Below are 15,102 nucleotides of genomic sequence, written 5' to 3' on the forward strand. Positions count from 1 at the left end.
TAGGGTGGTATTTAGGGGTTCCCAAAGAGCCTGGGCTTATCTTTGTTAAACGTCAAAGATCTACATATTAAGTGATATATTAATAGTTCATGGTGCTAATATTTGTAATCCTTTATATATACTTATATTTGACTCATACCTATGGATTCCCTATACTAACCTGATTCACTTAAGAAATCAGTTCATTCCTGGTGAAGAGTCTGCTGAATGCTGACAGAATACCCACTGGTCAAGGACACTCACTCTAAGGTAACATAATTTCCACAGGACCTGAAGAGATCTTTCTGGGACAAGCATCTTTGCCTCTTTAGTCCATAGTATCATTGACAAAAAAGAAACGTAGAAGGGAACAGCAAGAAACAGAAGGAAATTGCTATCAAAGAGGTTTCTGGGTTGAAATGTCAAAATGACATCGGAGACCAAAAGTTGTCAGAAAAGACTGGAGTTGTGTACTGCTCCCCTCAAGACTCTAAACTTCCCATCCCTGTGGGCACAACACTGGTTCAAACCTGAGAACAGACAGGCTACATACACGCAGTTTGAATTGACTGGCATATTTCTAGCCTGTCTTCCATGGCATTTTGAATTTTAACATCTCCAGCCACTTTAAACCTGATTTTACACACACACACACACACACACACACACACGTTTAAAAGTCTGAGTTATAAGACAATTTAGCACAGTTAATATTACCTGATAGTCTGCCGCCCTTGACAGCTGCTGGTTTGCTTGCTGGACGTGCACCTCAGCATTTTCCACATTGGCTTCTATGCTATCTTTAAAATAAAACACACACACAAAGCGGGTGCTGATGCTCTAGTAACAGAGCTGTATCAATCACCAGATTTTATTCAAGGTAAGATTAAACATGTTCACTATTCAAAGGTTAATATTAATAGTGTATGGGTAAGGCTGAATTTTTTTTTTTTAGTGATACTACTTCTCAGGTGATCTAAACAATACTGAAGAATTTCAAGGAAAGAAACTTGATTATCTTCATTATAGTGCACTCCAGTTCTACCTGGTAACACCCAAAAGTACCGTCACCAGTACCTGCATTCTGTGATGGCCAACTCAGCAGCAAGCAAGGCATCTGAACTTTGGTTTAGGGTAAATACAGAGAACTGAAAACCGTCATCTGCTGGGCGGCCCTCATCAACCTCCTTCTGTGCTGAAACCTAGGCTCCCTGAGGGTCCCCAGAGCCTTCTCAACTGGTGACAATTTCCTCCCCCCCTCCTCTGACCTGGGGGTGGAACAGGTGTCAGTCTGTAGGATGGGTGACCACTGTTTCCTCCTCCTCTCTGCCGACTTTCAGTTTTAGAGCTAATGCTGTCCAACTCATTCAACCCTCCTTGCTGCAGACATCCACAGATGTCTTTTCTTCTCATTCTTTGAATATTTTAGCCCCTGAGTCACTGATGTTCTTTTCAATGCTTCTACTATCCTACATATCAGTGATTTCCATATCCAATTGCTCACCCTCTAGTACCCAGGCCTCTCAATTCTTTGAACACATGTTTTTCAAAGACTTTGCCTGTGGCGCTTTCTGAGCCACCCACATCCGTGGTCACACCCCAAACCTGTCGTTACCAATAACTGCAGCTTCTCTATCATCTCCGTTTCAGGTGTCACTCTCTGATTACCATCTGCTACCTTTAGAGTTTTCGCCTTCTAAGACCCCAGCTTTAGTGATCCTACCACTTTTTCACTGCCCCTCACATACTTCATGTCCTCACTTTCCTCTTCCCTAGCCTAGACTCCATATACACAATCATCTGTCACTGGTTTCTTGCATTTATCCTCAGCCCTCTTCCCTCCTACTGTGGTCACAGTTAGGTGACAAAACCCCAACCTGTCCCATGCAGCTGAAAATGGGTGCAAAAAAGAATCGCCGTGATGACTTATTTCACTTTAAATTCTTGACTGCACAGCACGCCTGCCTCGTCTCCCCAATTCCTGGAACACTAAGTCACACTTCCTCCTCTCTCCCCTAACTTCTCATGCCTCGTCACGCATTGTCATTCTCCACCAGTGACCTTATTTCTAGATCACTGAGACAATAGGAACAACCAGAAGACACTTCCACAATCTCCTTTGACCCTACCCACCACCACATGCAACAGTCTCTGTGCTCGGACTTCTCTCCCGTGGTTAGGGAGGACCTGTCCACGCTCAGAGAGCGCCAACCTCCCCATGCGTGTACTTTATCCCATTCCTTGTTGCCTAGCTCAAAGACCTCAGGCCAGCAATTTCCTCCCTCTCACTATCAACACTTCTTTCCCATCAATCCTATTGCTGCCATCTTAAAAACACACAAACAAACCCCCAACCCCTCATTTATGCCACACCCACTGGCAGCTATGACCTCATTTGACTCCTAGAAAGACTTGTCTCCACTTGCTATCTCCAGTCACTCTCCTCCCAGTGTCTTTTGAGCCTACTTTATCATGCTTTCACCTGCACTATTTCACCAGCACAGCTCTCATCTGAGGTCACCTATGCCCTACACATTGTTAAATTCAGCAATCAATTCTAAAGCCTCAGTTTACCTAACCGAATAGCAGCATTTGAGAGAGCTGACCTGCCATCGCTCTTGAAACGTTTTCTCCCCTCCATTCTAAAACTATACATTCACGTGGTTTTCTTCTGTATCACTAGCTATTCTTTCTTGGTCATTTTTGTTCGTTCCTCCTCGGCTCTCTAGGCTCTCAATCAGGGATCAACAAACTTTCTTTGTCTCAGATAATAAATACTTTAAGCTCTACAGTTCATTCATATGGTTTCCGTCATAAATACTCAACTATGCCTCTGTTGTACAAAACCTGTTGTAGATAACGCATAAACGAATGGATGTAGTTTGCCGACCACACCCTAAATATTTACAAGTCCTCAGACACCCCTCTTCTCTATCTGCACTTATCTCCTAGGTGATCTCACCTAATCTCATGGCTTTAAATACCATCTATGTACAGATAACGCCGAGATTTATACCCCCAGGCCAGACATCTCCCCTTTACCCCATCTTCTCTGCACCAATGCCTATCAAACCTTTACCTGGGTGACACCTGGTCCCTGAATCGTAACAGATCCAAAAATCACTGATTTATAGCCATCCAAACCAGCTCCAGTGACAGATTTCCGCATCTCAGAAAACGGCACCGCCATGATTTTCGTGAGCCAGGCCAAAACCTTACAGTCATCCTTGAACTTACTCTCTCACATCCATATCCAGAGTCAGTAGATCTTTTTGGCTCTACATTTAAAAAATATCCAGAATCCCACTGCTTCTCACCACTTCACTGCTTCCGTACTGATCCAAGACAACACAGCTGCTCATGTGGATTCCTGCAATAGGCTTTTAGGTGCTTTGTTTTTGGTCTTGACCCTTTGCAGTCTGCTCACCTAAGTCAAATGATAACGCTCCTCTGCTCAAATCCTCCTGTGGCTTCCCCTCCATTAATACAAAAACAGTCCTCACGATGGCTCAGGGGCCTGTGTGATCTGGTCTCCTGTGACTTCTGACATCGTCTCCATCCTCCTCTTGCTCACTCCATTGGCCCAAGATGTCAGGCGTGCTTCTGCCTGAAGGCCTTTGCACCTGCGGTTCCCTCTGCCTGGAACACGTTCTCTTGCCTGCTCCCTTACTTCCGTGAAGTCTTCACTAAAATGTCACCTATCAGTGAGGCCTTACCTGACTCCCCCAGAAAAGCAGCACATTCCCCCCACCTCCTGCAGTCCTACCCCCGACCTGGCCTTATTTTCCCCATAACACTTATCACCATCTACTTACTTTTCTTTCTGTTTTAATTGTCTCTCTCTTCCAATTAGATTATAAGATCTTTTATCTGTTGTTTAATTTCAGCTGAATCCTCAAGGCCTAGATTTATGCCTGGATATAGCAGGCATTCAATAAATATTTACTGGATGAATGAATGGCTTTTGAAAATTTACCCTGTGATCTACTGGGGCTACAGAGGAGGGTAAGAATGGACAAATAATAATTATATTAAACTATAGGTCCAAGCATTTCAACTGAACCAAATTCAGAAAATGTATTAAATATATCTTTAGCATACCCACAGATATCTTCATACATCAAAATGATAAAGATGATCAGAATCCTGATCAATGTTGACAACTACACCTTAAATGAATTACAATTACATTTAAAACTTAAAGGAAGTCTTAGTCACTGATATTTTTTAAAGAATTTTTCAAAAAGAATTCTCAATATCTAAGTAATACAACTAAATTAATGTACTAAAAAAGCTATAAGAATTAATGTTCAGGCAAATGGCTTCTTATTCCCTCTACTTTAAAAGACAAGATAGTGTGCACAATTATGAACAGATGTTTTCCCCAAAGTCCTTGGTGTGATAAGAATTAAACTGGGATAAGACAGAAACCAGAGATCCTGGAAATAAGCTAGAATGATGTTAAATGTTACCTTCCATGATCTCAGCAGCAGTAGATCCTGATTAAATTTGGAACTTCTTAAATAAATTAAGCTGGTCATTTCCACCAGTAGGAGCCAAAAACGAGATCTGTTTTAGATAATGCCAAGGGTGATGCTTTGTTTATTACAGACACTATACTTTTGATTTCAGGAGGACCAAAAGAGAGGAAGGAGCTACCCTGGCTTGAGAAGTTACCACAGGTAAACTGCATGTAGCTTCCTTCTGCCTCATGACATCTAATGAGTAGGGCTTACCTATTACATCTCCTTGCTCATGAATCATCATTCCCAAATCTTTAAATATTTCATTAATATCCATAATATCAGCCTAAGAGAAAAAAAATGCATATTATTGTAATCAGAAATTCAGTCCCCAATCCACAAAAGGAGAAAATTTTAAAAAACACAAACCACTGCTCATACCTAGGTGAGCATGCATCTGGACCTAATAACATATATTTGGGGAATATCAGAAAACTATTTTACTATAGGCAATCCCAAGTAAGTAGACTCTGAATCTCAGTTCTCTAAAATAAGTTTGTGATGTTAAAAATAGCAAGTGATTCAGAGTGGAAATGAAGGACTATACAATAGAGAAGGGTTGTGGGTTACTGAATTTATGTCATGCAATCTGATTAGTTTTCTTATCATGAATAGTATTTCCTCAAAAAAGTAAAAAATATTCTTATTGTATTTCTAGTAGAAATGTATATGTCAATTTGACACTTTAAAAGAATAAAACATTAGGTGTAAATTCAAAGCCTCACATTAATAAATCTGAAAATGCAATGGAAGAGTGACGGATAAATAAGTTATAAATTTAATTTTCTTCAATATATAACTATTATTTTTCTTGATTAAAAAGTAAAGTTTAAACACTTTATTCAGGAAAGGTGGGGCAATTTACATATTCATCCTGTGCCTTAGTTTCCCCATCTGTAGAAGGGCAATGATAATGACACAGTTAATTACTTCACAGAGCTTTTATGAGAACTAAGTAAGACAATTAAAGAATTCATCACATAGTGCTTGGTGCACGAAGCCCTCAATAAGTGGTAGCTATTGTTAGCTATTATTAGCCCACTTTCTAGGGAACAGGTAGGTTCCCTAAGAACTAAGGCTACTAAATCTTTTAGACCTCTTTGAAATCCTACACACACTAAAGAGAAATAAAACACTTTTAAAGCCCTTGGAAAAGTCTTATTCATGCAGGTGTGATGTGTATCATGTGCCATGGAAGCTATCTAGACTCTCTGAACAGACCTTTATCTCTAGACTGATAATTTTCTCAATGCTCAGGTGGCTTGAGATGACTTAACAGAATTAAAAAAAAAAAAAAAAAGTTGGAGTAGAGGGAAGTATATTTTCTCATCCTTGCACAAATTCTAAAGAAATTACTTTTTTTTTTTAACAGAATGACTCTAATTTATATGAAATATGCCATCAAATTGATATATTTATTTAGTTTTCTTTCTTGACCTCTCTCCCAGCATCATCTAAGAGGACAAATTCACTAAGAACAGAGCAGCAATCCAATTCTGCAATGTAAAGCTTACTTCGAGTTGCCTAATAGAAGACTCTCTCTCCTGAATAAGGCGGAGGTCATCCTCTGTAATTTCTTCATCCTGCACCTGCACCTGAGGCTGAGTTTGGCTATTAAAAAGAAAAGAATATGTAAAATAAAAAAACCGGTATGAAAACAATGAGGCTTCCTTTTTACTTAAGAAATACTTATTGAATAGAATATTTTTTCTTCAAAGTCATAGAACTGCTCACTTAAATTCTAAAAATATAACAGAAATGTTAACCAAATTTTATTCATGTTTCATTTCAATGATGTTACGTTTAGAGTTATTATTTAATTATTGGAAACTATTATATTTGGCAAGTGAGTACTTCTTCTTGGTTGATTTAAACGTCACCTATGGGAATAATCTATATCAAATAATAATTAAGTCAATAATATTTATTTGGATAATTAAAGAGTATTATTGCTATACTGGAATATTTTTATATATTTTATAATAAATAATGACTTTGAAAATTTTTCAAACTTATTGTTTTCTATTTATAAATAACTTAGGATAGTCATGATATATACTGAAAGCTTTAATTCTGCCCAGGGACTGTGATGTAAAAAACATATTTGAAGAATTATCTTTTGATCTGTATAATGCTTTATACTTCTTACCTTTCCCAGGACACAAGATTCCTTTCTTTTGAGCTCTCCTCAGGAAAACCACCCTGAATGATTTAGTAACAGAATGGACTGAGAAGATGCAAAGGAAAAACACACAACACTCACATTTTACTTCATAATAATCTAAACTGATTTATGTACACACTGGAGTGCAGGTGTAAGAAAAGAGAGAGAAAAGTTCTTGTTCTAGTATTTTAGGTCAATTACTTCAAGTAATAAAAAAAATTGTATCCTAAGCTGACAAAGAAGGAATTCATTAAATATTCTCAAGGGCCAAATAACAAATATTATTTGATTAAAACATAATGTAGTCTTGGAACCTCTATATCAAGGAACAACGAAAGAACCTGTGATAGTTTCTAGGGAGATTTAAAATTAGATTAAGTCAAGATTCCACTCTAACTTATCCTTTATTTTCTCCAGGTGTACATTCGTTTTAAATATTCATACAATATATTCACTGTTCATTTACATCATCTTCATATAATGCAGGATTAAAGTGCTCTCTACACCAGCACGAATACAAAGTAACAGCCTCAAACTCAAGTTAGGATTTGACTCTAATCTTTTCTGACAAAACGTTTCTATATTTTTACATAATCTTTTGTTCCACAACATTGACAGAATAACCACAATACATAATGATCATCCTTCTTAAAAACTGATTAGAAACACCTGAAAATAAGTATTCAAATACCGATTTCCAAGATATTCACAGGTCTTTACGACTCAAGAAACATGCCGTATAGCTCTTCACGGGGCCCTTGGAGGGTACCACGTTCTTTTTACAGTGCTGCTTTAAATACTTACCGACACTCTGGAACTGGCTCTTACTCGAGCGACAAACTCTTTCTCTCTCTCAGCAGCCTGTCTCTGCGCCTTCTGAAAGTTCGTCAGTGATGTGGTGAATTCCGCCACTAAGCGATCCTTCTGTATTTTCCTTTGACGCTAGAGGAAAGCCGGGGGGGAAAGAAACCTACCAGAATCAAGCTGTGAAGCTCTATAGAATTTGCAAAAGTTGTTTTGCCAGTAGCTGGCTCTTTATTTAATTCTGAAAATTTCACTCACTCTATTACAGGGCCTTACTGATTAACTCAATAACATTTTGAACAATTTGACAGTATGTTCAAATACTGTGCTTATTTTACCTTGAGGCAAAAGGCCCATAATGTTGGATTTCTCACCTCAAGTTCTCATCCTAAAAACTGGGCCATGATTTTATATTAAAGTATTTTTTTTAATGAAAATAAAACCTTTGACTCACCTAAGTAATAACTTCCACTAAGTAATAAGCAGGGTAATAAATACATGTGCCCCTAGGAAACCTCACATCTTGAATGAGCGTGCATGTTATATGAAGTCAGTCCTGGAAGGCCAGGAAACAATTACTCAGGAAGCATTTTCTGAGCACTTACTTAATTATGGGTCAGGGCAAGTGCATGGAAATAATTTTTGCTTTATTGAACCAAAGGATACTACCTGGGCAATTAAATACAGTTTTGAGTTCTGTGAACTAATCTCAAATTGATTTTTTCCCCCTAATTTCCTTTCTAGCACAACAGTTCAAAGATCCTACAATACATTTGATTTCTTTCACATTCAATACATCAACAGTGTGTCTTAAAGCTTCATACCTGGTCACTGGGTGTGGTGGGCAGAGATCCAAACTCTTTAATGTACTTATCTGTTTCTTTGGCAAGTTGGTTCGTATATTGCTGCTTCTGTTGCCTAAAACGAGAAAACACGCATTATAGCGATGGAACACATTTCTTTAAGCTACAACTCTGCCACTTGATTCAACCCTGATGAATAGTTTTAGAAAAATCACTTTTTTATAGACTGGCTCCAAATTTTCTCTATGAAAACAAAATTTTCAGGTTCTATTCTTTGATAAATATTGAACAAATACTATGTGGAAGGTTCTTTACTCACACATGGAGTAACCAAGCTCTGAGAAATAAATCAGCAGCCATTTAGAAAGGAAGATGACAGAAGCCAACAGGAGATTGTAAGGTGTATGATGTTTGAGATTTGGTGGCTGTGGGAGCCTTTGATGTGCATCCCACAATTGGGAGGTCAGTTGAATAAGTAAAGAAGATTTGTTGTCTTTAACTCTGCCCAGTTCCCAGGTCTCAGGGTACAGCCAGCCTCTCATATTTCTCTACCTGAATATTTATATACTATACTTAAAAAAAAAAAAAAAAAAAAGCAGAGACGAGTAATAATACGAATTTACTATTATTTAAGTTTGCTGTGGAAAAAACAATAGCACTTCTCTGTAAAAAGAACAGAACAGAGTAAAAGAGGTAAATTATATAGCTATTTATATCTAGCTTGCTAGCTAGCTTATGAAGTAAAAACTAAGATCTCTAACTAAAGAAATTAACACTAAAAAAAAGCCTGTATTAATGTGATGCTTTACAAGTCACAACATCAGTACTTCTCATATATATTATCTCTCATTTTAAACATGTATTGGTCACACTTAGGATCCTTTAAAATAATGATACTATGTAAAAATGTTTTAGTATAGATATCTGTATTTGACTGATAAGGAAGAATTATACCCTACTTTTATATATTTACCAAGTGCCCTATCTTTAATATGCCTTTTAAAAATCTTTAGAAAAAGTAATATAATTAAAATTCTAAAAGAAGACTTTAATGATGTCTACATATTCAGAATCTCCACTATTAACCTTAGCAAAATATTATTAACTATTAAGAATTATGGTTTCTATTCCACTTTACTTTATTTTAATAAATGATGGTTTATTATTTAGATTTGGGGCATGTTTAGCTCCTTGATATCTATCCACTGCAGAAAAATGCAATACAAATTAGAAACAACTGCAAATTCCTCAAATTGTACTTCATAAAAATATGAATTACTATTACCTATCTCTTAATTTCTTCTTTGCAATTTTTCCTTCTGTAGCTAATGTTTGGCATATCACTTATTACATATATATTACTTGAAATTTGTAGCTGTTAACAGTGCTGAACTAAGATTTAAGATTCAGGTTCAGAATAATGTTGGGCAAATCATCAAACCCCAAACAGACATGTTTTCCTTATAAGCAAAATGGAAATAGTTCTTTTAATCTATCTAGCTCACTCCAATTTTGTAAGGTTCAGATGAGAAAATGCGTAAAAACACTCTGTAAAATCTGTAACCCATGAAGTATTATTGCTGTTTTTCTAATAGCATGTTAATTTATTCAAATATGTACTAGATAACTTCATTACAACTTTTTTTTTTTAAACAGAGGCTAATGCTTTCTGAAATTCAAATATGTAAATATAAACTTTTAGAGGCATAGTTCATATTGGATATGCATTGAATCTAAGTGAAATAAAAATCATCATATGGATTGTTAGCTATGGGAAGTGAATCACACAAGTAGAGAAGCTCAGAGTACCGTTTTTCAAAGCCACCAAAAACAAGCTATTAAAAGGTATAAAAAAGCTAACCAAAGAAGTTCTGCTTTGATAGAGTAAGCCAGATCTTTAAAATAAAGAAAAACATCTGCCCACTCTGGACAGGAAAAAACTTACACAAAAGCTTAGTACAAATGAGGCAGCAGAAAAACCTTATTAATTTTCCATTGTTTTCTCCAATAAACATAACACTACACACTATCAAAGGAACATAACAATAGGTGGTTTTTCCCATTTCCTTTTTCTTGTTTAATTAATACTTACAGCTGCTGCCTCAATTCAGGTGAATCTTGAGGTGTTCCAAGTTGATTCAGAGTCCTCTGTATTTCTGCAGCTATTATGATAGAAAATAAATGTGTAATTGTTACAAATGTTAGGGCAATAGAAATTAATACAAACAATAGGACAGTTAGAAAAAGACAGAAAAACAAAGAGATAAATATAGGAAGTATTAGTTGAGAAACAAAAAAGAAATGGTTTATTCAAATCTAATTAGTGACAATGGACTAATTTTCAAGATTAATTAAATTAATTAAAACTCAAGATTAGAGACAATGGATTTATTTTCAAGAGTATTGTGTGGGGACCTTACCATGTGAAACGGCAATTATGAGCCAAAAATATTATCGTCTTCCCTATTCCATCAGAACATTTAGTACAATGGCACATGGACTTTCACGTAACTCTACTGGCATAAAAATTGTAAGGAAAATAATTGTTACAATTACATAATTCACTGGGATATAAAGTGAATGAATTAGAGTTAATAAATGAAGGGGGAATAACAAATTTGGAAAAATTATTTTTCAACTATGTAATAAGTGATTCAAGCAAAGATCAAAGGATGCTAAAACCATGGGGATACTCACATGAACTCAAATTATCATCACACAGATGTCACTACTTTGAGTTAACTTTATCAAAGATAAATCTGTTGCTTATAAAACAAATGATCAAATTTAGGACCACCAATGGTACAAACTAGCATTATGAGCCTCCTGACATAATGCAACAAGAAAGTCACAATATGACCTATGTATTTTTCTTGCCAAAATATTTAACCCAAATCTAATCATGAGAAAGAAATCAGACCAATTTAAATTATGGGATAATCTACAAAACAACTGGCCTGTACTTTTTAAAATGTCAATGTCAACAAAAGAAAAAAAGTATGAAAGCAGGAAAGCTTTCTAAATTAAAGAACTAAAAAACACAAAATACTAAAACACCCAGTGTATGATTTTTGACTGGATTCTGAATCAGGAAAAAAAAAAAAAAGACAAACCCACAAAAACTATAAAAAAGTTGTGGAGACAACTGGAGAAACTTGAATTTGAATCTGGAGAGAGAGAGACTAAACAAAAGTTGAAAAATGTCAGCAACTGGTGAACCCAGGTAAAGGGTATATAAAAAATTCACTGTACTATACTTTTACTCTTCTGTAGGTTTTAAATATTTTATGCTAAGTTCACCACTCAGAAGTCTATGACCACTGTAATAAAAAAAAGGGGCTCTTTACAAAATGGGAGGTCCTAGTTTTACGCATTTATATACACAAATAAAATGTCAAGTAGAAACAAGTTGAAAATCCATCTCAAAGTAAGAAACTTTCACACTTCCAAGAACTAGAGAAAAATGATTCAACCCACCCATTCTTTTCATTTAAAATAATCATTTATTTATACAGCTTAAATGCTTTTAAATAGTCACTATTTATTGATATTTATGGGATCAAAGGAATGACTGTATTCCGAAACACAGGATAACTCTTTTTCACTGAGGATGATGTAATAAATATTGGTTTCAAGTCAAAGATGAAAAATATAAATACTGGAGAGGAATCATATAGCAACTGTTAACCATTCAGCTACTTACAAAGGAATTTCTTTTTGCAGTTCTTCTCGGTAACAGATTTTTCTTTTGTGAGGTGGAGGAATTTTGTTTGCTGTTTTATAACATATGGCAGCTTCCAATTAGTTACATATTTCCTTCTTAACCTCAACAGATTTTCTTGGGCTACCTTATAGGGGTTTAAAGCTTTTATTTTCAAAAAAAGTATGTTGATAAGACAAACTGATGCAGGCATTTATCACATATCTAGAGGGCTCTTGTCTTTTAAAAAAGGTCACAATAAGTGAAAAAAAAAAATAGATTGCTCAATAAATGACACCAGGAAAACTGACTAACCACTTGGGGGTTAAAACAGAGAACTCTAGCTTACCTCATGAAGTAAAATAAATCTGTAATAAATTATTAATATAAGAAACTATTAAACTGCTACATAAAACTATAAAAATGTATTTATTACACAATCTTATTTATGATCTTGGCATGAGGTATAAAATATTATCCAAGTATGATATAAAGCTAAAAACCATGAAGGAAAATATATCAAACTGGCAAAACATACACAAAATTTTAAAATACTATATGAAAAATATGTATCTACATTACAAATATATAAAAGTAACGTGTGTGTGTGTGTGTGTGTGTGTGTGTGTACACAGGAGAAAATACCTGCAGCATATAATGAGTAAAGGGGTTAATATCCCTAATATAGAAAAGAATCCTATAAACTGGAAATATAAAAATAGCTCAATGAAAAATGGGTAAAAGGTATCATCTTAAAATTATAACAAGCAAAAAAAATATGAGAAATTAAACTTCACTGATAATCAACACATATAAGATTGGTAAAAATCAAGAAAGATAAGCAGATGATAATATAATTACAATCAAAAGCCTTGAAAAAGGTAAAGACACAGGAAGGAGCAATGTCCATCATGTAGAAAGAATCAGAAATAACTGAGAAAAGGTCAGACAAGCCAGTACAAAAATCGGCCAGGAACAGGAACTTTAAAAATTGATAATATTCACTGAAAACATGAATAGCAAAAGAAAGATGGAAAAGAATATCAATCCTGGAAAGGATAAATAACTTTAATGTATGAACGCTATATAAAACTGTTCCGCCCTTAAAAAATTTAAGTAGACATGCTTCTGATAGGCCCAGTGGGAAGGAGCCTAAATCTACCAAGTGGTTATTTCCCTAGTTTTTGTAAACAGATACACTCAGCAACCCGATTTCACCCTTTCTCCCTGAGTAAGGGCTTATATGCAAAGGAGGAGATAACCGGGAGCACCTGAGGGCGCAATACTCCAACAAAACAGAAAACCAGGAGCAACACCTACTCTTGTGTACTGCTCAGAAAGGCCTCCGAAGACCTGACAAGCTGAGCAGGGTGAAGCCTCCCCTATTCCCATATTCCCATTTAACTGGCCTGTCTGGAGGATGCAGAAGGCAAAGAGCTATGATGGCTAGCAGAAGCTTATTCAAATGGTGACTCCAACTGCAGTGCTCCTCAAAATGTGATCTATTTACTAGAACAGATCGTCACAATCTCTGGAACCTTGTATAAACCTGCTGATACTTGTATAAACCTGCTGATATGGTAAATACTTTTTGCTCTACCCTAAAAAATAGAAAACATGAGAGGGAGTTTGTTTTCAACTGGATGGGATGGCGTAGAGCCTTCACAGTCTTATCTTAAGGTTATATATATTCTTTATCTCTGTACTACAAGTTAGTTGTCAAGGTTGTTGATCCTCTCCTCCAATGGGACACTACACTAGTCCAACACACTGCTTACATGTGCTTTTAGGGTCTGAAAGGCAAGAAGCAACATGCACTCTTAGATGTCTTGGAAGGATGGAAGTATGCCAGCAGATAGAAGATAAATTCCATGAAAATACAGGACCCTGTTTCTTTGGTGAAGAATCTTGGTCCATTAATCCGTATGGATCACTGACATACTCCTGCAAAGTAAATGACAAATTGCTTTTCTTTGCAGTCTCAAATACAAATAGGGAAACAGTGCTTACTTAGTGAGACTTTTTATGTGGCTCCAACCCATTTTACTGAATGCCCCCAAACGTTGCCAGCTCTGGCTTCAGCTCCGCAAAAGAAAAGGCTATCCAGCTAGTTCAAGTGTTGGTACAAGCAGCTCTACAACTTGGTTTTAATGACCCGGTTGAGCCAATGGTAACTCAAGCGCCTGTGCAATTTCAGAGTTCTGTATAACACTAGTGGCAAGTCCCACTAGGAAGAAAAAAACCCACAGGAGTCTCTTAGAATCTTGGAGCAAAATCATGCTCTCTTTGGCAAACCAATGTTATCTTTTGAGGAACAGTTCTAGTTTTGCTACTAAGCCCTGGATAAAAAGTAAACAGTGGTATACTAGGTGACCCAGTGACCTGAGCTGCCTGCTATGTATTATTAGGTGTTATGTTATCTTGTTAGTTTATCTCTTTCTAGATTTTGTTCTATGTATGTTAACCAGCCTGCCCCTCACCCCAACTTCTACAGCACTTGTTCACTGGACTAATAAACCAGCAATGGTTTAAGAATAAAAACCACTTGTAGGCTCACCAACTGGACTTCCCCTTTCTCAGATTAACATGATTACTGGAAATGCCATGTACCAATTTGCAGCAATAGCATCAAAAGTAAATAAGTGATGTGGCGCCATCTATGGGGCTATGAGCCAGTCACCCAGTGGCAAGATGATGATACTCCTTCCTTCGTGGTGGAGGTGGAATTTTATACTCACTGAAACAGTACTGTGGATTTTGTTATGCTTCTTCTACTGCCCTCCCCCCCATGATTCTACCAGCTTCCTAATCCATATATTAGTCACAGTCATGGTATTCTACACACCAGTGCTTTTGACCAAGATATTCAATTTACAGAGAAAAAAAAATTAACAGAACTTCCAAGGACAATGGGATTCCTTGGTCTCCCAGTACTCCATTATCTGGAAGCTGCTGGACTTCTAGAATTTTTAATGGCCTTTTGAAGACCCAATTACAGTGTCATCTGAGAGACAGTATCTTGGGAAGGTGAACTGCAGCCCCATGGGATCTTTACGCTCTCAAAGAACCACCACTCCTTGGTGCTGCTTCACCCACAGCCAGAAAGAACACTCAGATTTAGGAACTAAG

The 15,102-nt window shown here is 36.4% G+C and overlaps 1 protein-coding gene across 5 annotated transcripts in view; it reads right to left on the reverse strand.

The window, feature by feature from the left end:
- STX7 (syntaxin 7) overlaps positions 1-15,102 on the reverse strand; it is a 51,799-nt gene that overhangs the window by 8,019 nt on the left and 28,678 nt on the right. For all 5 annotated transcript variants that reach the window (XM_029223400.1, XM_029223399.1, XM_029223398.1 and 2 more), the window contains 7 exons: positions 10,366-10,435; positions 8,295-8,388; positions 7,471-7,608; positions 6,652-6,704; positions 6,017-6,113; positions 4,716-4,788; positions 697-779 (listed from right to left, as the gene is read on the reverse strand). In XM_029223400.1, the coding sequence (XP_029079233.1) occupies positions 697-779; positions 4,716-4,788; positions 6,017-6,113; positions 6,652-6,704; positions 7,471-7,608; positions 8,295-8,388; positions 10,366-10,435 (608 nt within the window). The remainder of the gene's footprint in view (positions 1-696; positions 780-4,715; positions 4,789-6,016; positions 6,114-6,651; positions 6,705-7,470; positions 7,609-8,294; positions 8,389-10,365; positions 10,436-15,102) is intronic.

Source organism: Monodon monoceros, unplaced genomic scaffold, assembly GCF_005190385.1.
Source record: "Monodon monoceros isolate NGI ecotype Baffin Bay Population unplaced genomic scaffold, NGI_Narwhal_1 Super_Scaffold_15, whole genome shotgun sequence".
In the NCBI taxonomy this organism is placed as follows: domain Eukaryota; kingdom Metazoa; phylum Chordata; class Mammalia; order Artiodactyla; family Monodontidae; genus Monodon; species Monodon monoceros.